Source organism: Mus caroli, chromosome 2 (genome assembly GCF_900094665.2).
Source record: "Mus caroli chromosome 2, CAROLI_EIJ_v1.1, whole genome shotgun sequence".
Lineage (NCBI taxonomy): Eukaryota > Metazoa > Chordata > Mammalia > Rodentia > Muridae > Mus > Mus caroli.
Window position 1 is genome coordinate 153672331 of NC_034571.1, and position 27494 is coordinate 153699824.

Below are 27494 nucleotides of genomic sequence, written 5' to 3' on the forward strand. Positions count from 1 at the left end.
GAGGAGAGGAGAGGAGAGGAGAGGAGAGGAGAGGAGAGGAGAGGAGAGGAGAGAAAGAAAAGGAAAGGGGAAGGGGAGCACCCATTTCTCCTTCCGAGCCACACAGACTGTAAGCTTTCTGCTATTCTTTCCCTACCAAAATGCCAGAGTCTCCAAGATGATCTCTCTGACCAGCTCCAGGCAGCTGGAACTGACTTGTGGGGAGAGAGACAGAGACAGAGACACAGAGAGAGAGAGAGAGAGAGAGAGACAGAGACAGAGACAGAGACAGAGACAGAGACAGAGACAGAGACAGAGACAGAGAGAGAGCACGTGAGTGTGTGTTTTCCAGAAGAACAAGCCTCCTTGGATACTATGGTTGCACAAATACATGTGCTAGCTCAGAAAAAACACCAATAGATGAGGATATGGAAATATACTAGGTGAGGCAGACTTCAATGTCTGACTTTGGGCAGCTGCAGAGAGATACTGTGAGTCACCAGTTATCAGTTGCTCAAAATCTGAGAGACAGCAGGGGTGCAAACTGTCCTAGGGCCGAGAGCAGTAAGACACATAGAAGCCAATAGAAAATAAAAGTTGGGGAGAGATGGGAACATGGAGAAGGAATCTTGGAGTCCTTGCTACTCTGACAGCGGCTTCATGAGACCACCCCTACTCTGTGTGGGAGGGGAAACAGCATAAAACTACGTCTACTTATACAGCCCTCCCACCTTTCCACAGTCCATTGTTCCTCAGTATATCTGAAGGTAAGAGCTTCACCGTGACTCCATCACCACATATCTCACATCTTTCACATCTCACATCTTTGTGCAGTTATCCCACGGGAAGTTGTGTTATTATTGCCTACCTTCCAGCATCTTATCCCTGGACCATCATTCCCTGCTGCTTTTTTTTTTCTTTTATCATGTCTCTGTCTTTTATAAAGATTCTCTGACAACAGTGAGTTCTGCCAGGCCTCGGCATCTCTTCTACATGCATATCTGCCTTTATATTTTTAAGAAATCCTTACTTATATTTTGTGGTGTGTATGCACATGTGTTCTGTGTGTGGTTGTACAGTTTCATGTGGGTGCTTGTGGGGGGACAGAAGAGGGTGTGGAATCTGCGGGAGCTGAAGGTACACGTAGTTGTGAGCTGCCGAATGTGGGTGCTGTGAACGGAACCCTGATTCTCTGCAAGAGTTGCACCAGCAGCTCACGTTCTGCCCTTACCTTCATATTAGTTTTAAGCAAGCCTCGCCCAGATGTTTCCAGTTACGGCACTTCAGTTAACTTTCCTATTGTTCCCGATCAACTTATGTATCTCTTAAATTTTCTTTTCATTTGTAAAGCATTATATGTATGTGTATGTCTGTGTGTGGGTGTGTGCATGTGAGTACAGGTGCCCATGGATGATGTATGTGTACATCTGTGTGTGGGCGTGTACATGTGAGTGCAGATGCCTGTGGATGACAGAGGTGGCTGATCCCTCTGGATTTGGAGTTACACTCAGTTGTGTCCTGTCTGCTATGGATGCTAGTAATCTAAATTTAGTTCTTTGCATGAACAGTTGATACTTTACCACTGAGCCATCCCTCCAGTCGTCTTTCTTATTTTCTATTAGAGGTTAAAGTAAAAATGTTGGCCAGTTCTTTCTTTTTTTTTTCTTGTAATCAGTTTCTTTAACTTTTCTGTTTCATAAAGTTATACTATAATCATACTAACATGGGTTTCTTTCTACTTCTTCACCAGCCTAGCCTTCTCCCTTCTTTGAGCTACCCCTTGGTAGAGCATCACAGAACTCTCTCCTGCTACTCACCTCTGCACTGTCCTTGAATGTGGTCATCCTCTTTGCTGGATTTGCAGACACCACAGAGATGCTGAAGTTTCCAAATGCAAACCTCTGCTCAGACGCCTCTCCGGCACCACAGACGTTTAGAGCTTAAATAGCCCCTGTGGTAGGAGGTGAACATGGCAACCACTCTCTTCTCTCTATCCTGGCAGCAACAGCCCCAGTCTCCATCTCTCCAGATGGCAGACAGTTCAAAATAGAATACGCTCACTCTTCGTGTTCCATCGACTGCTCCATTTAAAATACTCTCCTCCAAACACCTGTTTTTTTTTTCCCCCTCCTTGGTTTGAGACTGAGAAATACAATCCAAAACCCCAACACCAGAGCCAGTTCTTGGTAAGCTGGATTGCTGGGCTGCAGAGTGAGGGTAGAGGCTGGCAGGGCTGGTTTATAATGGGAACTCAGCAGTGTAGCTAGGCTGAGCCCAAGTGAATGCACTCCATCTATATTATTCAAGTGTTACCCTTTTTTCCCTGGTGTTTTCCTGTAAAATTGTTCTTTCCTTAAAGAGATAAACTTTAGTACATATATCCAAGTTATGTACGCTGCTATAGATGGGTGATAGATAGTAAGATAAGGAGAGATGCACAGAAATTACCATAGCAAAGTGAATCAACATATCCATAGTTTCACATACTTTGCCTTTCTGCTTTTTTGCTTTTGTAATAAGACTGAATTATCTGTCTGCCTGTTGTTCTTTGCTTCAACACAGGACTGACCCATCTCCTTTGGTGGTTCCACATATCTCTAATTAAAATGATATATTCCTTTAGTGCCATAGTTAGACTGTGGGAAGAAAATACAACAGCATGCATCCTCTTATTTCTTATTTCCACTGCTGCTTCTTTTATCTGGCTTCTCATGTTCCCTAATCCGGTGTGATACATTCCCAGCATGCTTTTGGGCACAGATACAAGCAGTGTTAGTTACTTACAGAGTTAAATCTTCTTACAGGTTATACGAAATACCTCTCATCTCTACCAAATGTTCCCTGCAAATCAGGGCACACAGAACTCCTCATATTTTGTCCCTAACAAAGGTGTCCAGGAGAACCGGGGGGACCTGAACAAAACAAACACGGCTTAGAGAATGATTGTAATTGCTGTCTCTCATCTACCTCCATGTGAACTGGGACTTACAAACTCCTCAGGCTGCCCCATGCTAATAAATCCTCCAAATTTTCATTTCTTCTTCCTAATTGGACACAATCATATGCTGGTGTCTGAGAATCAGATGGTAATGATTCCAATTTTGCTCGCTGTAGCTCCACGGACCAGCAAAACCCTTCTGTGATTGTTCCGTGTGCTCTCACTCCGGGCTTTGCTGTTATTAAAGGAATCCTGGAGGAAATTTGGCAATAGTTTTCTTTTTTTTTTTCCCCAGTAAAATTTCTTCATTCTTTAAAAGTTGGCTGGGTCTCCAATTTTCACCATAACTAACTACCCTGCATTTCAGAACGTGTGGTCCTAACTAGACATGCCTGTCATCTGCCCGAGACCCGGAGATTCTCATCAGGGAGCACATAGAACTTGCTGTGACCTTTGGAAGCTATTGGAAAGATCCACTGACTTCTAGTGTTCAGTCTTGTATACTGTTGGATGATCCTACAGGATGGAGCTGCTCCACCCCTACAGATGCCATAATAACAGGTTACAAGTACTAACTTTTCTCGTAGATGGCACATGAGAAGAACCCAGGATGCCACTGTAACACCTACCAGATTCTTGAGCCTACTGGGTTGCCAGAGTTAATGATAACATTGTTATCAACCTCACCTGAGGGGCACAACACGTGCAGTTTAGGGACATCAGCTTGAAGCAGGTGCAGAAGATAAACTTGCCTGTGACCACCTAGAGCTGGGAGCAGGGTGGGGCATTTCCTCCTTCAACAGTCATACACATATGCATACACATACATACATATATGTATGTATGTATATGTATATGTATGTATATGTGTATATGATACATGTGCTATCATATGCACATGGTTTCTACTTACTATCAGACAACTCAAGGATCACAGAATTGGGTACCTGGCCCAAAGCTACCCAATGAAACTGCTGGATAAAGCTGAGTCTTTTTTTTTTTTTTTCCTTTTGGTTTTTCGAGACAGGGTTTCTCTGTATAGACCTGGCTGTCCTGGAGCTCACTTTGTAGACCAGGCTGGCCTCACACTCAGAAATCTGCCTGCCTCTGCCTCCCGAGTGCTGGGATTAAAGGTGTGTGCCACCACGCCCAGAAGTTGAGTCTTATCCTACAAGCCTTCCCTGTCCTATTGTGTCCAACTGGGAGGCAGATGTGATGGAGAGAACATATTGGTCTCAGGTTGTGTTCTGACATAGCTCCTGTCCCCAAAGAGCTACAATCACTGACACAGACTCCACACCCTGATAGGAAGTGGGTGAAGGCAGAGGGCAGCACTGGAAGAGATGGTGCATTCTGTACTGAGGATGGGGGCAAGACAGACTGGGTTGTGGCAGCTGACCTGGATGCTGGGAAGGTAATGGCATACCTGCATAGTGACATTAATAGAAGCCAGACACACAGAGGACAAAATGTGGGCATCTACTAAATATCCCTCCTACGTCTCATGACAAAGTCCAAACCCAGGGCAGAGAGAGACCTTGCTGTAGTCCCTGTCTGCCCTCCTCTTTCTGCCTCACCTCTTGCCTTGCTCACTGACTACTTAGGGCTCTTAGAACATCCCATGTACCTTCTCTGTATGGACTCTTGCCTGCATTGCTCTCTCTCCCAATCCTCTCTCTCCCATTAAATACCTTTCATTCTATACACTCAATTAGGCAGGATTCCCTCCAGGAAGCCCTCCAGCTTCCATGCCCAGGAGGCTCATGCTGGATACCTCTCATGAGAATCCTTAGCTACACACCCACCCTCATAGTCTCTTTTTGTCTTTTCCATCCGTGTTTGCTCTTATCTAACTGCAGGATCCCCCAAAGAAGCCTAACGGATGGCCAATAAATGCCTTTAGAATGCTTGCTATCAGTAGCCACTAAGGGAATGCAAATGACAGGGAGGTATCATCTCACTCTATTTAGAATGGCTGTTATCAAATTTGAATGAAAAATAATGTGGCATGGATATGAAGTAAAAGAAACTCATAAGAAAATGCAGGCAGCTCCACTCTATGACCGTGCTCTCCCACCCCAGCACACATTGCCAATAGAAATGATACAGAATCAGCCTGGATGCCCACCAGCCGATGAGTGGATAAAGAAAGTGCAGTATATCTACCCAAGGGAGAGCTACTCAGCCATAAAGAAAGATGAAATCCTGTCATTTGAAGGAGAATGAATGGAACTGGAGAAATGTGTGCCAAACAAAGGAAGCCAGACACAAAAAGGCATGGACCAGATATTCTCTCTTATAGAGACCCCAAGCCATGCAGAATGGTGGTAGCTAGAGGTTGCATGCCTAGGGTAGACAGAGAGAGGTTAGCTTTGATCAATGTGTGCTGTGCCAGTGTTGAAATATCACACTGATCAAAAGTGAGCACCATAAAACAAGCTGGTTCCTCTGTTATGGCAGGGATGCATCAAGTGCTTGACAGTCACGTGTGGTCGGCGGCAATCTGACCAGATAGCTCACAAAGAAGGGCATCTTTAATGTCAGAGGAAGATCTATCTGATAACTAGTCTGTTTAGGAACAGAAGGAAGCTAACAAAATGCATGGCCTTAGCATCTGGAATCCACAAGGTAGGCACGACAAATACGCTGAATTAAATAATCACACGCTTTATTAACTATGTGTTGGTTATTTTTTGTTTGTTTGTTGGTTGGTTTATTTGCTTCATGCTTGTATTTTTATTTGTTTGTTGGCATCTACTATTGGCTAGATGTTATTCCAAGTTAAGAAGGCCCAGTGGCACCAAGACTTCAAGTGTCTTAGGGTCAAGACAAGGGAATCTAAAACAATAAAACAACAAACAAACAAAAAAACTCAAAGCAAAGAAAGCTTAGAGATGCATAATGTATTCATAACACAGTGAAAAGCTCAGGGATGAACCAGGAAGGAATCACATGGGTCACTGTTGTGTAAAACCCTGTAAAGGGGCAGAGTGAATTTAAATGAAACGAGAAAGAAGGTTAAGGGCAGATGCTGACAGGCCTTGAATTTCATGCTAAGAAGCTTGAACTTAATGCAATAGAAAACCAGTGACCCATTTAAGAATTTTAAGCAGGGAAGCTAACTTGATCCAATTTGTGCATCCCAAGGACCACTCCAGCATTTTGGTGGGGGGACAGACCTGAGACAGAGATGCTTTTGACAGACATATGAGGCAGGGCACCTAGCTGGCCAGGAGAATGGGGCTTGTAAAGTAGTATTTCCAACCAGGGCTGATCTGCAAACCAGGGGACAATGCAGGAGAATGAGTGGATGAGAGAGGAGATCAGGAAATGATCCTTGAAAGAATGTCTGCTGTGGCTGGGGAAGTGTCTCCCACAGATTTTTTCGCACATCCCCCCACTCCCCAATCCCCCGTCTCACTGCAGGGACTGCATTATGGGTGATTAATTCATGGCCAAGTTACTTTCTTATGAAGGTTACCACAGATACATCAGTGTGACAGGTGGGGCGTGGGGGAAGAAGGTTCAGCGTGTTCAAGTCAGAGCTGAATATTAGATTCCAGTCACCATTTGATTGATCTTTTAAGCAATTCTGGGATTCTGTCACTTAAAAACCAATAAATCTTTGAAGGCCCGAGGAGAGCAATACAAAAGCAATAAATCTCCATTGTGGAGTATTAGAAAAATAGGCCAAGCTGCCGAGTTGGTTTGGCTGGAGGGTGCAGGAACCTCATGCAGTCAGCTCCTTGATGCCCCCCACCCCCCACACACACTTCTTGCTCTGAATTCTCAGCCCTACTCAAAGGAGTCAAACCTGGGAGGCTTCCAAGGAGTGGGAGGCTGGAATTTGGCCCTATCAGCAGTTAAGCAGTGTGGGTTGGAGGAAGAAAAAACTGCCTAGGGGCCTGGAGGCCAAGGCTTAGGGATGAATCTATGAGGATTAAAATAGGAAAATACATAGAGGGAAAGATTATAGGCTGGGGCACGCAGTCCAGACTTATAGGACACACCCCTTATCCCCAATATTATACCTAACTGGCAAAAATTTGTCACTATACAGCACCCCCTAAAATTCTTTCCAGTTTCCCTTGACCCAGTGAGACTACAAGCCAGAACTATTGGGGAAGCAATGACCTCAGACTCTGATCTATGTTCAACTCCCTATCTGATAGTTACACACACGAGTTAGGATATAGATGACTGGATGGCAAGTCTCTGTAAGGGAGTTTCTAGACTGTGTTAATTGAGGTGTAAAGTTCTATCCTAAATGTGGGGAGCACTGTTCCACAGGCTGTGGTCTCGAGTTGATGGATGAGGAGAAAGGGAAGTAGGTACAGAGATCATCATTTCTAACTGTGGATACAATGTGACTAGCTGCCAGGGTCACCAGTCACCATGACTGTTCTACCCTTAAACTGTTCTACCCAAAACCAATTCTTCCTTCCTTAAATTGTTTTTGTCAGGAGTTTTGTTACCACGGGGAGAAATTAATAAAAACACTCAATAATTAAATTATTGAACCAATAATTTAATATCTCAGACTTCAATTTCTCTCCCCCTCTGTCTAAAATAGGGATGGTATTTCCCAACTAATTTACCTACCAGAAAACTTAGAGTCAGGCCATTCAACAGAGATAAAAATATTATCAATTGTGAAGTCTTTTTGTATGCTTATATTACATCTATAGTTTTGATTTGTTGGGGGAAATAGGGACACATGAATTTGAATGTGCTAGGCATCAGGTCTTTTCATCTACCATGTGGATTCCCAGGAATTGAACTCATATCATTGGGTTCAGTGGAAAGCACCTTTACCTGCAGAGCTATCTTGCCAGACAAAATTTTTCTCTTAACCATGGCTCTTTTCGTACTGACATAATATTTGTGCTTATTTACAGGGTATACATGATAATTCAATACTGGAACACACCGTATATCATGATTGAGTTTGGATAATTGGGCTGCTGAAACATGCCATTGCCACAGGTTGGGAACGTGGACATTTTTCTAGTTATGTGAAATATGTTATAAATTATTGCCTGCTACATCTACTGTACTGTGCTAGCAGGCATTTGGACGCTTCTCTCAACAACTTTAAAACATGATTCAAGGCATCTTTGGCCAAATGCCTGAAGCAAGCTGGGAGGTGGGGATGGTCCCAGGTTGTAGAGCATCCAGCTGCTTTTCTTACCGGCTCCTAGTTTCCAGCTTACAGAGTAGCCCAGTTCCTGTTTTCCTGTGTGTAGCTCATTTTTCCATCAAGCCCACGGGTCCTTCCAGTCTGTACAGTCGGCTCACTACATCCCTTGATTTGCTTCATGGTTTTGTTTTGTTGACATTGGTGCTTATTGTCTCACCTCCCTGACCTATTCTATGGCAGACTTGCACAAGAGTAAGCCTCAAGAAGGCAGAGTAAGCTGATAGCAAGTGCTCAATAGATACCTGTTGTGGCCAGCTGCCTCCAAGATGCATATCCTATGCCCAGGATTGATGGCCAGGTAGAAAAGGGTAACTGAGATATATAGTAGTGTTTCTGCTCTCAGAACAGTTATCCTGAAAGGCCTTCTCTATGTCGTTTCTCAGTCTCTTCCCCTTCTTGTCTAATGCCCAGGCACTGGTCTGAAAATAATTCCAGAGACAGCGTACGCCCACTCTCAGTGAACCAGAGCCTTGAGGAGGAAAGCAGCCAGAGATGTCTAGACACCAACCATTTCCCCTTTAAGCAGTGACATTTCCTTCCATTTCTCCAGATGGAAATGTCAGCAAACTATGCCATGCGTACCATCCTCCTAGTAAGGTGGCTTGGTTCAGTCAAATGAACGTGGGGTAAGGGTCAGAACCGGGCTTCTGTCTTGCCTGGTCTAATTGTTTCATGGTATACATCAACTCATCAGCTTCTGTTGGTCTCAATTTCCAAATCTTAAATCTGGGAGCTTTACAGATGTCTGATGAACAGAGTGCTGTATAGAAGATGGGTACACAGCAGTATGATGTGGCTCCTTCAATACCCTCATTTCTGCACCTGAGCTTCCTGGTCTGAAAATGAAGATACCATCTCACTGTCTATATGGAAAACTAAATGAGAACGTGTCAGAGCAGCTAGAGGAAAAGCAGGGGATGGGTACCTTGGTATGAAATGCCAGCATCTGCTTTAGATTATTAGAGGAAAGACAGTTTTGACACGCTGTAGTGAGAGGCCCATAAGCAGCACCCCAACACATGGTAGGTCAGGTTCCCTGGGCCTAGCAAAGAGGGTTATCCCCCAGTCTTCAGACGAGGCCAAAACTTCTGCATTTCTGTGGCTTCATTCTGTTGCCCCCCATCACATACTTTCTGGGTAGAGTTGAATGAAGGGTGAAAATGAAGATCAGGACTAGCTATCTCAAAAGCCTCCTCTTGGCTTGTCACCCAGCCCCCAGAGGCATGCAAGGTGAGGCCTCTAAAAAGCCAATCTCTAGTAGATCCCCATGGCTCTCAAATTAGCCTGAGACTCCCAGATACACCGTTTCTTATCCATCTCCTCATCCCCAACTTGCTCTTTAGTTTAAAACAAACTAAACTAGGCATGGGTGTTTTGATTTTAACAAGCCACCCTTCTCCTGGATCATACTGGACTCTTGTAACAGGTCAAACTTTATTCAGCTCAGTGTCACCTTCTCTGGGAGTTCTTTCTAAGAGTTTATAAGTCCTTTGAAGATTTCCATGAGGCGTCATAGCATTGTAACTATGTCATACATCTGTCTCTGTTACTCTAGTCTGAACAACAGCTCCCACATCCCATTCATTATATAAAGAGACCTAGTCCATGCTTGCTGGGTTTCATTGAGCCCATTTGGAAGTTCCACCTAACATTCTACCTATTTTGATGGACTGAGGGCCCAAGGCTTGGAGTTTTGAGCAAACCCAGCAGTCAACACTGTTACCTTATACAAATGAATGAATGACAATCCATCCTGACAGCTATGAACTTACCCTGGTCAACCTAGCTGATAAGATTCTGTTCTTGGTGCCTGTGTGCCCATTTGAGCCCCAACAAACTCTCATTAAAATAAGCAGCGGGATATTGCAGGCGTGGCCCCGTGGGACTCTAGCACCTCATAGCTCTGAATGGAAAGGAGTCTCTGCTAGGGCTTATCTTATTTGGAATCTGTGATCAGATTCTTTGGAGAATTTAGAGTCTGCCTGTCTGCCTGTCTGCCCGACTGCGTGTCTGTCTATTTGTCTGTCTATTTGAGCAGTGAATCCGGCAATATTGCAAAAGCACTGGGTCTAGGTTTTCCACCCACAAACTACATTTTCCTTAATTATGTTCTAGAAATTTCTCTCCCTGGCCATTTTAGGCCCCTATCAGGATGTTCTCTTTAAACTGATGTTCACTGTGAGGAATTCCTGGCTCAGTGTCTCCTTCTAAATTGGGCTTAGAGTTGCTGACCATCTTCCTTGTAGCAAATCTAGCTTCTGGCTTATTGAAGCCAGGAACATTGCCAGTCATGTGATTCACATGGAGATGTGTGAGGTATAGAAGGTAGACGTGCAGACCATAGTTCCTCACCTGACTGGGGCTCCTCTGGACTGGGCGGGTTTGAGCATCACCGTGATGGTTGTATCTGTTTCATTGAGTGGGGTATCTGCATCATATTCAGGCATTGATGGAGCTGGGAAAGAGAGAGAAATGGGAAGTGGTCAAGCATATGTCCCATACCCACCTCGACACTTCCTATCCTAGCTCATGCTATCCCCTTGATCCCATCCCAGCAGAACAGAGGTAGTGAGTGGTAGTAAGGACACCATGATGTCAGAGGCCATCAATAGGGGAGGCCTTGGCTTCCCATCTACTTCTCTCCCAGTGCTATAGTCTGAGGAGGGGTCAGGCATGCCCATCATAAAAATGTGCCCCTCCTACCCAGAAAAAAAGGAGTACATGGGACATGTAAGTACTTTATACAGACATGAGGAGAGTCAGCCTTGTTATGTGCATTTAGATGCAAATTAAAGGGAAGATGAATAAGCTCTATTTTTTTTTCACAAGACCCTTTCCCCCCACAGGAGTGTGACTAAATCTAATCCTTTGAAAGGGTAATTTAGCCATTTGTATTATGAGCTATTAAAATCCACATCTCTTTTAATTTTTTTTTCAATTTCTGAATTTAATCCTAAAGTTATAATCCCAATCAACGATTTAAAGTTTATTTTGTAACATGTTTATTGGAGCGCTATTTTATAAAAACGTAGAAACACCAAATATATTCAACCACAAGGGACTGTTTAATTAAATTACGTCCATCCAGTTGACAGAACATTATAATGAAAGCAGTGTGGGAAATACTTAGGGGAGAAGGATAAGTGGAAACATTAAGCTACGGAAAATCATGGCTTCTGCAAAACTGCATGCAAAATACATATGCATGCAGACTAGATTGCATAGATAGTCCAAAATAGGGATGCTGTAAATAAGCATTCTGCAGTGGTTCTGCTTCTTGCTGTCAGGCAGGGTGGTGCACCCTGCTGGTAGAACAGTTTGCAATCTTAGGCTACTGCAGCTTGGCCATTCATTCCTTCATCCCTTCATCCCTTCATCCCTTCATCTGATATTTCATGAGAGCCAGTACTGTGGGTATAAGATACTACAAACTATTCTATTTGGAAAATAAATCTATAAAACAACTTCTATAAGTTCGTTCTCTCTCTCTCTCTCTCTCTCTCTCTCTCTCCCTCATTTGCTCATTCTTGCCCCCCTCTTAATGAACTTCAGGAATTGGACTTTGAGCAACCCAATGACCTTAAATCATTGTCTAAATCATTCCATTGCCATCAATGATAGTTGGTTCTGTCTCTTTTTATTCCAGAAAACTACCAAGCCTACAAGAGAAGGAGTGCACAGTGCATGTCCCCCACTTTTCTCTCTCTAAAAGAGATACCTGAAATCTTGGTGGCAATCCGAGTAGTGACTGGGGGTCCAAAGCCCTTGGCTGTGCTGGCCTTGATGGTGAAAGAGTAGGTAGTCCCAGGGTACAGACCCACAAAGAGGTGGTGGGTTTCATTCCGGAGTTTGAACACTTTTCCCCTCTGGCTGGACAGGTCAGCACTTGGATCCAGTGAGCCCACAGCCTTGTAGTTAATCTGTGTGACAAAATGATATACAAGCACATAAATGTCCTACTCACTAACCAAGAGAACTCACTAGAGAGGGGCAGCAGGTGCAGGATGGAGAAGAGAGGTAAGCTAAGCTACTATGTGACAGAGCTGCTTTGTACCATCCACAGTACACACAACCACAGCCCTGAGTTTTCTACCAACAAGTCCATGGAACAACCATGTCTAACCCAATCAGAACATGATACCTTAAGCTGTCTACACTCATCCAGCCCCTAGAGTTTACAGAGAGGGCAGCTGTAGAGGAGTTACCCCAAGGGAAAGGAGACAATAGCACAAAGGTAAAATTATGGGTGGATAGGGAGGATGCTGGAGGTGGGAAGCTTTAATCAGGATGAGGGAGGGAAGAGGGGGAGATGGGAGAATAGGGAGGGGTTAACAAAAAGAAAGAGGATATGAAATGCCACCTAAGGATAGAAACTTGCTCTCTTTGTTATCTCATGACCCAGTTTACAAAACATAAAGAAATTTGATGGCAGATGCCTCCCATGACTTGATAATGTCAGTCCTAGGAGCAGTGGGCCACTAAACAAAATGTCCAGTGCCAGGTGTGGGATACCGCTATGGCTGTTGGTTAGGGAGACTGTTCCTGGAAGCACCACAGATCCTTTATGCAAAGTATAAAGGAATCAAACTGGAATTGAGCTAGAAGCTTCCTCTCTGCTGGAGACTTCTCACTATTATGTCCATCAGTGCTACAGACTGCTGCAGGAAGGAAAGATATTAATAGTTTACCCAGCTGTGATCTCTATGAACTACATACACTATCAACCTGTCAGAGAAGATGGGCTCACTGGTACAATAATGGTAGGAATACTATATGAGCAACTGACTGCTCTTAGACTTGAGGCCCACTCCATGAGAGAACCCATCCCTGGTATTGTATGCCCAGTCAAACATTTGTATCCGAGCATGTGCCCCAATGGGGAAAACTACACTGTTGCTTAGCTAATGACATAAGCTGATATAACATCAAGCTGCTTTCCATGCATCTATGTTTATACCTACAAAGGATACTCTTAGCCCTAATTAGAGAAGCCTATCTCTGCAGTAAGGAGCAGTGCAGTTAGAACTTCTGGCTAGACAGGATGCTGAGAATAAATGATAGTTAAAGGCTTAGCCCCAAACAAGACATTCATACCATGTCCTAAGGAGATGATTACAAAGATCATTACTAAGGTGATGTGGAAAGAATTTACAAGCCCAAAGATAGACTGAAAGGCTGCTAAATATATTCTTTTAAGCATGACAATGTCATGGAAATCATGAATTTATATCTGTTGTTGTTATTAACACTGAACCTGCAAAAGAATGCCCCAGCCAACAGTCAGTTATGGACTAGGGAGAGGCTCATGGGGCTTTGCCACTTACTGCTGAATTATGGGCAGCTAACAGACTATGTGACGGGGAGGCATAGTATCTAGTGGTGAAGCCACTGGAAGATCTACCAGGCTCAGGTGAGTGGTCCAAATCCAGGATCACACGTAAGATGGCCTAACTTAGATGCAGGGGGACACAAGACAAAAGATATGAAATCTGGAAAGAAATCATTAGGGAAGTAGAGGCTAGAAAGATTGGTAGGAAGATGAGAGCATGAGAGGGTACTCAGAAAATATTACATGCATGTATCAAATTGTCAAAGAAGAAAACCTATTAGTAGAAATATACTGTAGTAACAACAAAGCAAATGTATCTTATTAATATATCTTGATGTCCTTGATCCATCCAAACAATACTATCATTTTAGTCTGCTATCAACACCAAAACATTAATGAGGTAGTTCACATTCTATAACTCATTTTAAATCTTAGGGATCTGGTATGTATCTGGTATTGAACATTAATCAATTGGACTAGCCCTTTCCAAAGTATAGTATCTCCTGTGTTTAAAATACAGGATAGGATGTGTTTAAAATACAGAATCCCCTATAGGGCAGGGATTGCTCACAAGGCAACAAGGGGTCAGTTGAATCCATGTAAATGACAGGTGGAAAGCAAAAGGTTTGGAGTTCAGACCCCCAGAATCCATATAAATGCCACACAGGCATAGTGGTTTCCTTATGATACTTCCTGTATGTTAAGCTCTGGGTTGGGTGCAGAGAACCTACTTTAATGAACAGGGTGGGAGAATCATCAGAAAGAATTCCCAGGGCCAACCTCTGACTTCCATATGCACATACACCCCCATACCCAGGATAACATGTATATACATATATGGCACAGACATGCCAAAGAATATAGACCATGTATTCTATCGTACACACCAGTAGTGTTTGGTCACATCGAGTTGGAAGAATCAGATTAGTTATTTCCATGAGCTGCCTGGCTGGTAATAACTTGCATTAAACTTTCCGAATCGTCTCTGATGGGGTCTCAGTGTTGTGTCTTCTAATCCACTGCAGTCAGGTGTTAATGTGAAGACCATACTCCACGATACTCAGTACATGAGTTGACGACAAGCTGACTCTTTCATATTCTGCAATGTCTGTGTCCACTGGTCACAAGGTAGATGTCATGGAAATGCCAGGGTATTTAAGTCTTGAGGTCCCCTCCCTCAATTTCTTCATTTGCCCCACTGTCAACATTTGCCACACTGTCAACTAATGGTAACTGTAGATGACAGTGTGAGTGTCAGGAGCCTGGATTGCATCGCTTTTACAGTAGCCTGCACAGGATTCTTTTAATATTAATTGCAGAGGATTATGATCACATGCAATCCTTACTCTTCCCCCTAACTCCTCCCACCTCCTGCCCCACCTCCTCCCAACTTCATGAAGAAGATTTATTACTTTGTTTTTATTTTATATTATTAGCACTTGCCTGCCTGTAAGTGTGGGCTCCATATGTATGCCTGGTACCCACAGAGTCCAGAAGAGAGCTTTGGATCCCCTAGAACTGGAGTTACAGAAGACTGTGAGATGCTTGGTGTGGGTGCTAGGAATTGAACCCAGGTCCTCTGTGAGGGCAGCAAGTGCTCTTAATCACCACTGAGGCATCTCTCAAGCTCCATTTTTTTTTCTTTTCCAAAGCTTACTGAGTCAAGTTTGTGTTGACCATATACTCATAGCTGTGGGGCCAACCACTGAAGCACCACTGACCTTTCAGAGGCCATATCTTTAAAGAAAAGTGTTTCCCTCTCCAAAAGCCATCAGTGATCCCCACCCCACCATACCAAAGTTTCACTGGCTCAATCTTGTGCAAGTCTCAAGAAGGCAGCTGCAGCTGCTGATACAGAGCATTTTTAAATGTTTTTAAAATCTACTTTGTTACATTAAGAAATTTTAAGGGCTAGCTAGATAGGCTCAGTAGGCAAAAGTACTAGCCATGCAAACCAAGTTTGATGCCTGGAGCCCACATTAAAATTGGATGTGGTGGTGTGCATCTATATTCCAGTGTTCTCATAGCAAGCTCAGAAGCAGGAACAGGAATCTCACCAACCAATTAGCGAGGAGTCTGCAGTGTGGCAGCAGATACAAGAGACCCTTCTTCAGCTAGGTCAGAAAAGAGAACTAACTCCTAATGGTTGTGCAGCATGGCACCTGTATACACACACACACACACACACACACACAGCATTTAGATAATGAATAAATAAATAAATAAATAAATAAACAAATTTCGTGCTTCTAGAACAGCCAACCCAGGCCAAAGAGGAGGCCTATATTCTTTATCAAGAAAGTGAACATTTTCTTATCCCTGGCACAGGTGGCAGACACATTGGAGACAGGGTGATTTCCCTGTCCTGTGTAAGGCAGTTGTAACACAGCAATGGTGATATATACTTAATGTGAAAGCCCTGACTTGGTTAGGATCAGAGTGATGCTAGAAGACACATTCCATGTGCTCACAGCTTGGACTTTATAAGCAGAGTCTACACAAGCACACCCATCCAGAGGAGGCTAGCAACGTCACAGTGTTCGGATAGGACTGTCTCTCCAACCCAAGCTCAGGGGCAGACACTGTAGGCCCCCACCTCTCCATGTTTTCCTGGTTGGCGAATGCCAAGTGACTGCATTAATTCACTAGATCCTTTAATAACCTGGGGATTTAGCTGTATTTACATCGTTTTCTGACCGTCACATTCATGTCACAGCACACATCCAAGCATGTGCATGAATGCACATACACACACACACACACATACACATACACACACAGAGACATGAATCAAACAAAATAATAAAATAATATAGTAAAATAAAAAGTTTATTTACTATAAATTGACTAATTTATCATTTAATTAATTTAAAATGTTTATTTACTATATAATACATATTATATATATATATATATATATAATTATAGTCATATTTACTGGCTATCTTACTTTCTGTTTCTCATCCTGTTTCTTCCTTTTTTCTTAAACTGGTGTTTCTCAAGTTTCTCAATCATTTGCTCAGCATCAGATCATTTGCTTAGAGGCTGCATCTGAGCAACTCTGAACCAAGATTTGATGCTTAGGGGAAGGAACTTGGGAGAGAAAAGATGCAAGCCTGAAGCATGGAGTGGAGTCAGAGTGGATGGAAAAGCCCTCTAGGCTCCAGGCAGGGACAATAGGCAGGGCAAGGGCCTGAGGTTGGGAAAGGCTCACATAGAGAGAAGTCCAAGGTGATAACAGAGGAGAGGGCAAGTTGGGGAAAGTGTATGGCCAGACTCCCGTTTCCTAGCAACAGAAGCCAGAGATGCTCAGGGTGTGCCTGGGGCCAGGGACCCCAGTGAACCAGTGGAGAGGATCTGTCTCTGTATTTTCTTAAAAATCTGTCCTATTGACCTGCCTGGCCTGGTAGCAACTCCACTGATACACAGACACAGGAGCGAAAGCTCATGCCTTATTTACTAGCCAGCATCTTCCTATGCTCCAAATTCAATCCAAAAGTGAGTGGGTTTCTACGGAGCTGTCAATATAATATACCACGCTCCCCTGCTCTCCTAACCTTTCCTGGTATTACAGGACCCTCACTTACTTGTAATGAAACACTATGAATAAATCAATGTATGTTAATATAGCATGTCTTCAATTTTTTATGAAGGGCTTTGCCAAATCTAATTCCCACTGCTTTGTCAGAAACAGTCTTTGAAAAATTTAACTCGCAAGTTTTACAAAGTTAGTGGGGGAATCAGGTTGGGGAGAGAAAGAAGAAAGGGACTGGAGCCATGGCCACCAATGAGGAAGGTGATGGGAGTCTCTGTTCAGCAGTGTGGGAAAGGGGACAATTGCTAGGATGGCAACCATGGGGGGGGGTCTCGTCCAGCTAAGCCTGAGTCCAGGGGTCTGGAGACTACATCTGGCTACAGCAAAATGCTGGAGGCTGTTCTTTTCTGTCTGGGCACAGTGGGATGACTAGCTAGAAATCTTACATATCTTATCATGAGAAGTATGTTTTCCCTTGGTTTTTCAGGGTGAGACTGCCTCCATGGTCCTTAGAGTTAGCTTAAGATCTGAGCTGATTTCTGGCCTCCCCATTGACCTGAAAGCCAGATTTCACTACTGGCAAAGACTTACAGTCCATTTAACCATGGGGCAATTGAACAAGTTAAGGTGTTACCTAGAACACCTCTTTCTTCCCATGCTCTCTCCTTTTGTTGTGACTCCTCATCTTTGTATTTCTCACTTAAGGCGATACTTTGCATGAAAACCTTCTGTGGTTCTCAGTGACCCCTTCCTTATATTCTCAAAGACATGTAGACACATCATTTCTGCTTTGATTCAATAACTTTATATTAATCATACAATGATTTCATCAATAAGTCTCTCCCAATCTTCCTGTTTTTGTTTGACTTTGGTAACCTAGAGATTGACAGAACAGAGACCACAAGTCAAATCCAGCAATCACCTGCTTCATCTGAAGCATGCCCTCTGACCTTTTATACAGAAAGGTTCCAGACCCATACACTATGCTAGAAGCACATCTGTGTGTGTGTGCCTGTTCATCATGAGTGTTCATGTGTATACGCAGGCCCACAAGTGTGTGGGTACATATGTGTGTGGATGCATGAACATGTGTGTGCACATGTGTGTAGCATTCAGATGACACACTTGAGTGGCTTTCCTCAAGAACACCTTCCACTTTACTTTTGGGGCAGGTATTTATTACCCTGAAGCTAGCTAGCAAGCTCTAGGGGGTTCTGCTAAAAATACAAGCACATGCCATCATTCATAGCTTTTTGTGTGGTGGGCTTCTAGGGATCGAACTCACATCTTTGTGGTTGAAAGGAGATGCTGACTCAGTCATCTCCCCAGCCAGTAGAAGAGTTTTTCTCTTTGTTCAACATTTCCTCAACTTGTTTGTGAAAATAAGCAAACATATTAGCTGTGTGACTGGGCAGTTTGCTCAACCTCTCTGAGCCTCTGGTTCTTTAAAGCTAAAACACAGGTTCTAATTTCAGTTTCTGTTGCAGAGTGACTGACCTCTAGTTTCTTACTCTAAGAAGGCAGCCCCCATGTACAGGGATGAGGCTCTATCTACGATGTAGGCAACCTTAACTTCTGCACCAAGACCCCTAGCTTCAGTGGACACAGGGACATCCTGAGAGGAATAGGCTGTTCTTCCACCAGAGTTGAATGGAGGGGATGAGAAATATAGCAGCCCTTCAAAAGGTCCCACCAGGGAAGTCTCTGCTCTTGATGCTGGCCAGGTCAGGGGGTGAGGCTCAGCAGTCAGTCTTGTTCTGAGAGAACAGACAGAAAAATGATTCTGAGGCCAAGAAGAGGGCACATAGGGCTAAAGAAGAGATAAGATAAAGTAGGTAAGAGTCACCTGACCGGGGCTCTCAAGCACGTGATTGGAAGGCACAGCATAATAAAAAAAAGTATTTCTTTGAAATATGCATTTTACTCTAAGTCCTTTGGAGGGGAAATATGTTCACATACAAATAATATAAAAAAGTAAATATAAAAAGAAATGGCTTAGACTCTTTGTGGTTGTCCTCATTCCTCAGCTGAGGAGACTGATGTGGTCAAGGCTCTGTAGACCAGAGTTTTAGCGGGATCATGGGAAGCAGAAGGAGTCTGTTCAGTAAATAAAGGGGTTAAGAGCTCTTCCTTAAGCTCAGAACAACAAGTCTTTTTCTCCCTCTTCAGAAGCACTGCGAATATGACTTGACCACAGTGACCCAGGGGGCTGCAGGGCACACATCTCAGAAGTGGGGGCCAGCTCAAGACAATTCCTCTTATTAGAAAGAACAGTGTTGACGTTTGGTACCAAGATACTTTAAATATCAATAGGAATGCCTCTTTCTGGAAGAGGAGTGGAAGACAGATGTTTTCAGTGAACTTGCTGGACACTTCCTGGTCACAGTGGCCCTTTTCCCTATATATAACAGCAGAAGAGCGATTACTACTGGTGCTCTCACTATATATTCCTGAGTTTGGAAGACTGGAGTGCCAGGGAAAGTGCCTGGGCACCAGAACTTCTGTGCACAGTCAGAGGCCAGTTGGGCTACTACTGGAGCTGCCAGCTTCTGAAAACTAACTTCCTGTTGGGCTCTGTATTGGAATCTGGTGGTATGGAGAGAGATAGGTGAAGCTGACATAGCTATAGACTCTGGGGAAAAAAAAATAGAGGCAAGGCCTTGGGATAGGCAGGTCCCAGAGTGATTGGTTTGGCTGGAAAGAAAAAGGAGAGGTGATGGAAGGAGAGGGAGAGATGGGAGAAAGGAGAGAAATAGAGATGGGCTACAGGGAAGAGTTGCTATGGTGGAGAACAAGGAGACATGTCAACTCACTGACATGTGGGAACCTGGCAAAGCAAAAGAGGCCATGGGTAGAAGTGTGATCCTCAAAGCCTGAGCTCTTCTCTATCAAATACAGAGGGGAATTGTCATTCTTTACTTTTGGTAAGTATATCATGCTTCTGAAAGAGGTTAATTTGAGGGAAACTTGGGTACAGTGTAGAGAACTCTCTATTAGATTTTGTGTGTGTGTGTGTGTGTGTGTGTGTGTGTGTGTGTGTGTGTACACTTGTATGGCTTTGGTTTTTTAAATGCTCTGTAAGAATGTAAAATTATTTCAAAATAAAATGCTGAGACCAGGTCCGATGGCACACACCTGTAATCCATCCCATCACTTAGGAGGCAGAGGCAGGAGGATAGAGAGAGACCAGCCTGGCTATGTAGTAAGACTTTACTGGTGCTGACTCAGGGTGACTTGTATTTACCGTCTGACAGCCAATGTCACAAGGCTGGTCAGTAAGGGAAGAGACAGAAACTGACATAAATGTCCTTTCCACTCAATGCCTTCTCTTCCCAAACCACTGTCATCCTTCAGCTTCCATGCAGGGTCCAAGTGCATGAGTTCCTGTCAACAACCGCCTCCTCTACCAATCGCTCTCCAGGCCTTACTTCTGGCCTAGTTCCTGTTCCTCGCTCCCATCCTCCACCCTGCACAGGAAGGGAGTTCTTACAGTTTCACACAGATGATCCCATTGCAGGGCCACCATCATCTCAGACAGCTGTAAAGCTCCTTTTGCCTAAACTGTCATAATGCCACTTCCTAATATGAAGCTTAAACCTCCCTTCAGCCTTTAATCTCATGCTGGGGTATCTGGGGTGCTATGATTTTGTCACTTTCACAGAACCCTTCTTGCCTAATGAGTCTGTCTAGTGCTATTCCCAGTGGCTTTGAGCCAGCAAAGCAATACAACTCAGTTTCTGAATGTAAGCCGCCTGCCCTCCCAACTTCACACCCAGTCAATTTCCGTTTTGCTAACTTGAATCTGGTTAAACTGCTGAGGTCCAGGGTGAATTCCTCCCCAGTTGGCTTCAAGCAGGCATATGGGAGAAGTTTGTTACTCCATGACACTGCTCTTGGGAACCTTGAAGCCACACCAACAACCTTAGCAGAGACTTGCTGGCCACACCCTCCATTGAAGGTTCTTTTACTTTTGGTGAATGGGCAAACAACCATGTTGTTATAGGGCAGCAGTCGACAGAATTTCCTGAATAAATAAGGCTTCAGAAGATAGAGCCAGCAAAGCCTGATATAGCACAGGGGGTTTGAAGTGGGGACATTTTTCTACGGGTGTCCTCAATTTTTAATTCTACTACCTAGCCTGACACCAACCTGGATGGCCAATTTCTAGGGGCAAGAGGGTCAGCTGTGTGGACCTATGGTTGTCCTACCAAAAGAGGGACTTGCCCAGTGTGTTAGTCACTTTTACACTCTTGGCAGGAGATACGGTAAAGTCCAACTAACTCCACAAGAAGTTAAGAATGTGGATTAAAATTAGGGATGGGCCTTAACACACACTTAACACTTAATAACTTCTCCAGGGCAACTCCATACCCACTTGGTATACTGCTAGTATTAAGTAATTCTTAAACACATTTTTTTAAAGATATGAGACACAAATGTGGGGTCATCTCATTGATTTTTCTCCCCATCTTGTAGGATTTAGGAAGTGAATAAAAAGGTGGCCTTAAAGCCACCAAGTGATGGGATCCGAAACACCAACCCACCCACAAAACCCCTCACTTATACTTTGTCCTGCCTGCCCGATGTGCTGGGACTGGAGCCTAGCATATTCATCATCAGAGAGACTTCATGTAGCAACTGATGGCATCAGATGCAGTGTCCCACAACCAAATATTGGGTGGAATTTGGGAATTCCTGTGGAGGAGGGGGAAGAAAGATTGGGAGAGCCAGCAGAACCAAGGACCCCACAAGAACACAGCCCACTGAATCAACTGACTCAAGTGGGTTCACAGAGATCAGGGAGCCTGTTTGGGTCTGATCTAGGTCCTCTACATATGGCTGTGTAGTTTGGTGTTCTTGTGGGACTCCTAACAGTGGAGCTGGGCTGTCTATGACTCTTTAGCCTGCCTTTGGGACCCTATGTTTTTCTACTTCATTGCCTCATCCAACCTTGATGTGAGGATATGTGCCTGGTCTTACTGTAACTTGTCATACTGAGTAGGTGATGATGATGATGATGACAACGATGATGATGATGACTTCAGTCAGTGTTCCCCTATGTATTTCAGGCTATCTATAGCTCACCATGTAGCCTAGGCTGCCTTCAACTATGTGATTCCCCATGCCTCAGCCTCCCAAGGCATTCTAGGAATAAGCCACCACTCCTGGCTAGCCTCTCCAATGTTCTTAGAACTCTAAGCCTACAGTCAAAGAGAATAATGGAATAAGAAGTTCACTTTATCATGAAGCATTGAACATGCCATGTAGGTGACCTCCCCGGGTACTCTACTAAGAGTCCAAGTTGGAATGGCTAAGCCAGGATACCCTTGTGTATCATTGTAAACATGAACTATTGTAAATCACAACATTGACACACAAGAACATTTACTTGCACCATCTTTTCTCAGGCATCCTGAAGAGCACCTTCTAAACACTACTCATGGAAAAACCAAATTAGACTAGAGACTCCTGTCACTCCGGTTCCCGTTCTGCAGAGAGGCAACTAAGGCTTGGGGAAAATGATTATAATTTTGTAAGTTTGTGATTTCAAAGCTGGCAAGAACCCAGAATCCACTGGCCTGACTCTGTGCTCTGTAGTGCTCGTGAAGAGTTGGCACCATCTGGCTCTCCAGGCCTGGAAAACTTGTTTGCTCCTGAACTCTTGTTTGTGGAGGAATCTTTGACTGAGAGGTTTTAGTGGGGTTTACTGAATAGGGATAATCAGCAGAGCTCCTAGTTAGGACAGTGGACACACAGAAGCTAAAATTAAGGGTAATTAGGCAGAAATGATTTTAGACAGTCAGGTAAGTTAAGGCACCAAGGTTGAATTAAATCTCCTTACCTCTCTAAGGAGTTTCTCTTACCAGCATGGCACTTCCTGCCTCCTTGTCTGAGGAAAAGACAGGTTTTTGAGACCTTCCTAGGGAGAAATCCATTGATCACAGAATCCCGTGTTGGGGAGCGCCAGTGGAGGACTGAATTGGGAAGTTTCGCTCTATTGCATTTTTCTTCCATTCAGCATTTTTCTCATGAAATTAAAATAGAATTGATTTTTCTCCCCCATGGCATCAGGCATTAAAAAGGGAATAAAAGGGCGGCCTGATCACAGATCGAGGCACCAATTCCACCCAGCAGGGCAGCATTCATGAGAGCAGTTTTATTAGTTTCCGTTTATCATGGGAAGCTTTGCAAAGAGCCTATTTGGAGTGATAAGTCTCCTCCTCCCCAGAAAAGAACGTGAGTGTTTGTTTTCTTCTTCCTTGGTTAACATGACTCTTTATCTAACATTCTCCCCAACCTTGTGCTTTCAGAAGGTCTCTTTTTAACTTGGTCCCTTGATATGACCTTAGGAGCAGACAGACACACATCACATGACATCTCCTGTAAAGCAAGTTTTGAGGAACCTGTCTCTTGTACTATGTGGCCCCAGATTCACAGCCTAAGGGGACCTTTTCATTTGCAATGTGCTCAGAGGAGAGTTGGATGTAGGGAGAGGAAGTTGAGACTCAGGGAGACTAAGAGACTTGGCTACGGCCACAGAATGAGTGGGTTCTTCTGGAGCTGTAGTCAGACAATGCACGGCAAGGCACTGCACAGTGCAAGACCAAATACTCCGGTGTATCCCTTATACTGATGGCCCTGTAGAGCAACAATGCTGGTTACAAGCAGAGAGTGGGGCACATTTGTGATCTTTGTGTTTTCTAAGAACCTCACGGAGAAAAAGTAGGAAGAGGCTAGTGAAATTAATCTGGGTCATATACTTTATGTAACCAATGTAGTCACAGTTATTCTTTTGATACATAATCAACACAAAATTATTAAAGGACCAGCTATTCTGTTTCCCTAGATACATAACACAAAATTATTAAAGGAACAGCTATTCTGTTTCCCTAACTAAAATCTAGCGTGGTTTACTCATGGTTCGGTTGGTAAAATGCTTGCTCCACAAGCATGGGGACCTGAGTTTTCCCCCAAGCACCTTGTGAAAGATAAAAGCTGGACATCGTGACACTCACTTGTGACGTCAGCTCTGGGTACATAGGTCTATAGGGCTCACTGATTAGCCAGCCTGGGTGAATTGGCAAGCGATAGGTGAATGAGAAGCTCTGTCTCAAAAGCAAGGTGAATGGCTCCTGAGGGTGACATGCAAGGTTGATCTCAAGGTCCCCACATGCACACATACATATGTATGCATACACACAGACACATACACAGACACACAGAGACACAGACCTACACACACGGATACATAGACACACAGACACACAGACACACAGACACACACACACACACACACAATCTTTGGCCACATATAGCCACTGGGCTTTTGATTGGACATCCCTGGTGCATGTGTTAGGTGTACAAATGGGAGGAGGAAGACACTTTTAATCACTTGCGATCACTATTACCACAACCATTTTCACCTCTTGGGATAAGGAGGGTACCCTTGTAATGAATGAGTAGTCAGTAATGTCAGAGCCTCCTATTGGAATTTATACATTGAGAATTAGGATGTGGATTAAATGATACAGCTCTCGTGGGGGGGAGAGCACCTTCTGGTGCTGAGCATTCCACTGGTTCTAATGTCAGAGTACTACTGCTCCCAGCACATCCCCATAAACACTGCCTTGGAACCCTCTCTCAAGCAGGCAATTGCCAGGGGCACATGCTATTTGCCTGTGTGCTGTATTCTGTTCCAGAGAAGTTTCCCACAGTGCCCATAGAGAAAACTAGTCACTATACCTTCAGTGTAGCTATGACTTAGCCCAGAGCAAGACCTTGTAGACAATATATTCCCTGCCACCCACATTTTTCTAGACTCCTAATTTATGACAAAGGAATAAAGGTACCTCTATCGGGAAGCCCAGGTCTGGGGACACCCAGACCAAGCCTTCCTTTCCTCTCCTGGGTATCTACTGGCAGAACTCAGATGGCTAAGCTTGTTAGCTCTACATGCATGTATGCAGCACATGCGTGTAAAACTCTCTGCCTCTCTCTACCCCATGTTCTAAACTTCTCGCTGCCCCCGGCTCCCCTAGAATTAGCAGGTTACTGACTATGAGCAAAGTGGATCTCTCTGTCTATTGAAAGTCAATGCTCTCTGCAAACAGGCATGTATGTAAGTCTGATGCTTCAGCTCTTGAGAGATTCTGGCAGTTGCTTCTTTTCTATTTTACCTTCGTATTGACCAATTGGATCTAATTCTGCACTGGGGGCTCCCAAGCACCCCTAATGTGTTGTTATAACTGTCATCTCTGTCCAGTTCTTCCTTCTGTCCTGAGTGAGACATGATCCCAGAGGCAATGCCAGGGGTTCATCTACAAATCATCCAAATTCCTTCAGAGACACAAGAGACACAGCTCTTGCATTTTTAGCCTGTAATTCTGCCTTTGGCCAGTGCTGTTGGAATGTATGTGCCCATGTCAGACAAGAATGGTTTCCACTCTCAATACCTCCAGCCATTTCACTAACTATACAGCCCACATAGACCTAACTGATTGAAATAAACTCAGGATCCTAAGCTGGAGATTGTCTCGTGAAACCCACATAGTGGGCAGTGTGATTGCCTGGCCTTCTAGAGCCATGCCTCACTAGGCAGCCACTGTAGGGAGAAACAAAACCTCAACTGAAAGGGAAAATCACCTTGGGATTTTGCCTCTGCTCTGTCTGTATGTCTGTGTGTGTGTGTGTCTGTGTGTGTCTGTGTGTGTCTGTGTGTGTGTCTGTGTGTGTCTGTGTGTGTGTCTGTGTATGCTCCCAAGTGTGTGCCTGCATATGTGTATGTTGTTGTGGTTGTTTTACTAAACATTATACTAACTCTTTAGTTGTTAAGTTACAAATGTTGTTATGAGCAGTGTTATGAGCCAGAATAGCACTCAAAGTAGCAGGACCTCTTTATGTGGTCTATATCTGTATCTCCAACCTTGTAAATCATACTAAAATGTACAAGATGATAGAAAAAGACATCAGACATCAACTTCTGGCCTCAGGTATCTAACCTGTAGTCACTGACAATTACTGAGACAGTATGCATGGTGAGAAACAGCTGTCAAGAGTTTACTGTTTGTTTTTTAAAGGTAGCCATTGATCCTAAATGTGACTGCTCCAATTCACACCAAAAATGCAGAATCCCGGGACTCTACCACAATACTCCCGCCCTAGATGCCTGAGAAAAAAAGATTGGTACAACGAACCTTCCTTAAAACCCTCTGGGCCTGGAGGGTGCTATAGAGCCCAGCCTCTGATTCAGCCTACTAGTCCAGCTGCTTGGTTTATCAACTGTCTAGTAAGGTAGAAGGAGAAGAACATGGTCATGGGCAGAAAAAAAAATGATCACACAAATTCAGAACATTGAGCTTTGCGAGAAAATAACCATCACTCAATATGGCTACCCAAAGCTAAACCCTACAAGTGTGCAGTTCTGAATACTGCAAGGAGAAGGTTGTTATGAGCAGTGTTCTCTACAGGGAACATTCTCAGAGATGTTCTGTGTCACTCTAAAGTTTGGCCTTCCAGGGTCAGGTATCAGGGCTGAGATCAGGTAGAGCATCATCACAGACAAGATATATGGCCAGGATAGCATCCAAAGTAACAGGACCTCTTTATATGGTCTACATCTGGACCTCCAGCCTACTATTAAGCTTATAAGAAAACCACCCAAGACTTATTACCTGCATGCCAAAGGTTTGCAGGTCAAAGGCACAGGGTGTTTTGTGGAGGTGATGGAATCATTCCATCAATTCAGATGAAGGCCCTTTCATTACAAAATATCAAAAATTTCATGAAAGACATTTGAAAAAGTAGTAGCAGTAGAAATTGGCTTCTGATTTCTCTGAATATGAGCATAGAGTAGACCCTGCTCACACTGGCTTCTTGCTTTATCACTGTTTTGCTGAGTTCACTGTTGGCCTCAGAGGACTAAGTACCCTCCGGGGCTCATAATACTCTTGGGCTATCTAATTCAAGTGTGGCTTGGTGGGGAGGGAGGGGCTGTATCTTTCCAACACTGCCTCTTTTATCTAATAACAAGCTTTCTTGCTAACAGATTTGTCTCAAAGAGGAAAGAATCAAGAAAGCAACAGTTAGGACTCTAAATCAGGGTATCCTGGAGAGGTTCACTGCCACATTCATTCCAGTCTCCTGCATTGAAAACTACCTCCCCACTTCCTAGAATTTCTTTGTCAGTTTGGTGACTGGAGCCAATGGCCATACACATGCACAATGGTGTCTAGAGGCGAAGAGAACACAATGTAAACTATTAGAATATGAAGAGCCAGTAGTGGTGATGGCCACAATTATCCTTCTACTGGCTGAAGACACAAAGCCTTAGAAACACGTGCCAGAGAACCCACAGCTCAGCAATGAGGAATAAAGCCAGTATTACAACAAAGCAAGGAGCAGACAGGCCAAAGGAAGCATGATGCAGATGAAGCACATAAAATGAGAGAGAGAGAGAGAGAGAGAGAGAGAGAGAGAGAGAGAGAGAGAGAGAGAGAGAGAGAGAGAGAGAGAG

At 44.0% G+C, this 27494-nt stretch overlaps 1 protein-coding gene across 12 annotated transcripts in view; it reads right to left on the reverse strand.

The window, feature by feature from the left end:
- Ptprt (protein tyrosine phosphatase receptor type T) overlaps nucleotides 1–27494 on the reverse strand; it is a 1083833-nt gene that overhangs the window by 261615 nt on the left and 794724 nt on the right. For all 12 annotated transcript variants that reach the window (XM_021156881.1, XM_021156878.1, XM_021156880.1 and 9 more), the window contains 2 exons: nucleotides 11836–12037; nucleotides 10470–10572 (listed from right to left, as the gene is read on the reverse strand). In XM_021156881.1, the coding sequence (XP_021012540.1) occupies nucleotides 10470–10572; nucleotides 11836–12037 (305 nt within the window). The remainder of the gene's footprint in view (nucleotides 1–10469; nucleotides 10573–11835; nucleotides 12038–27494) is intronic.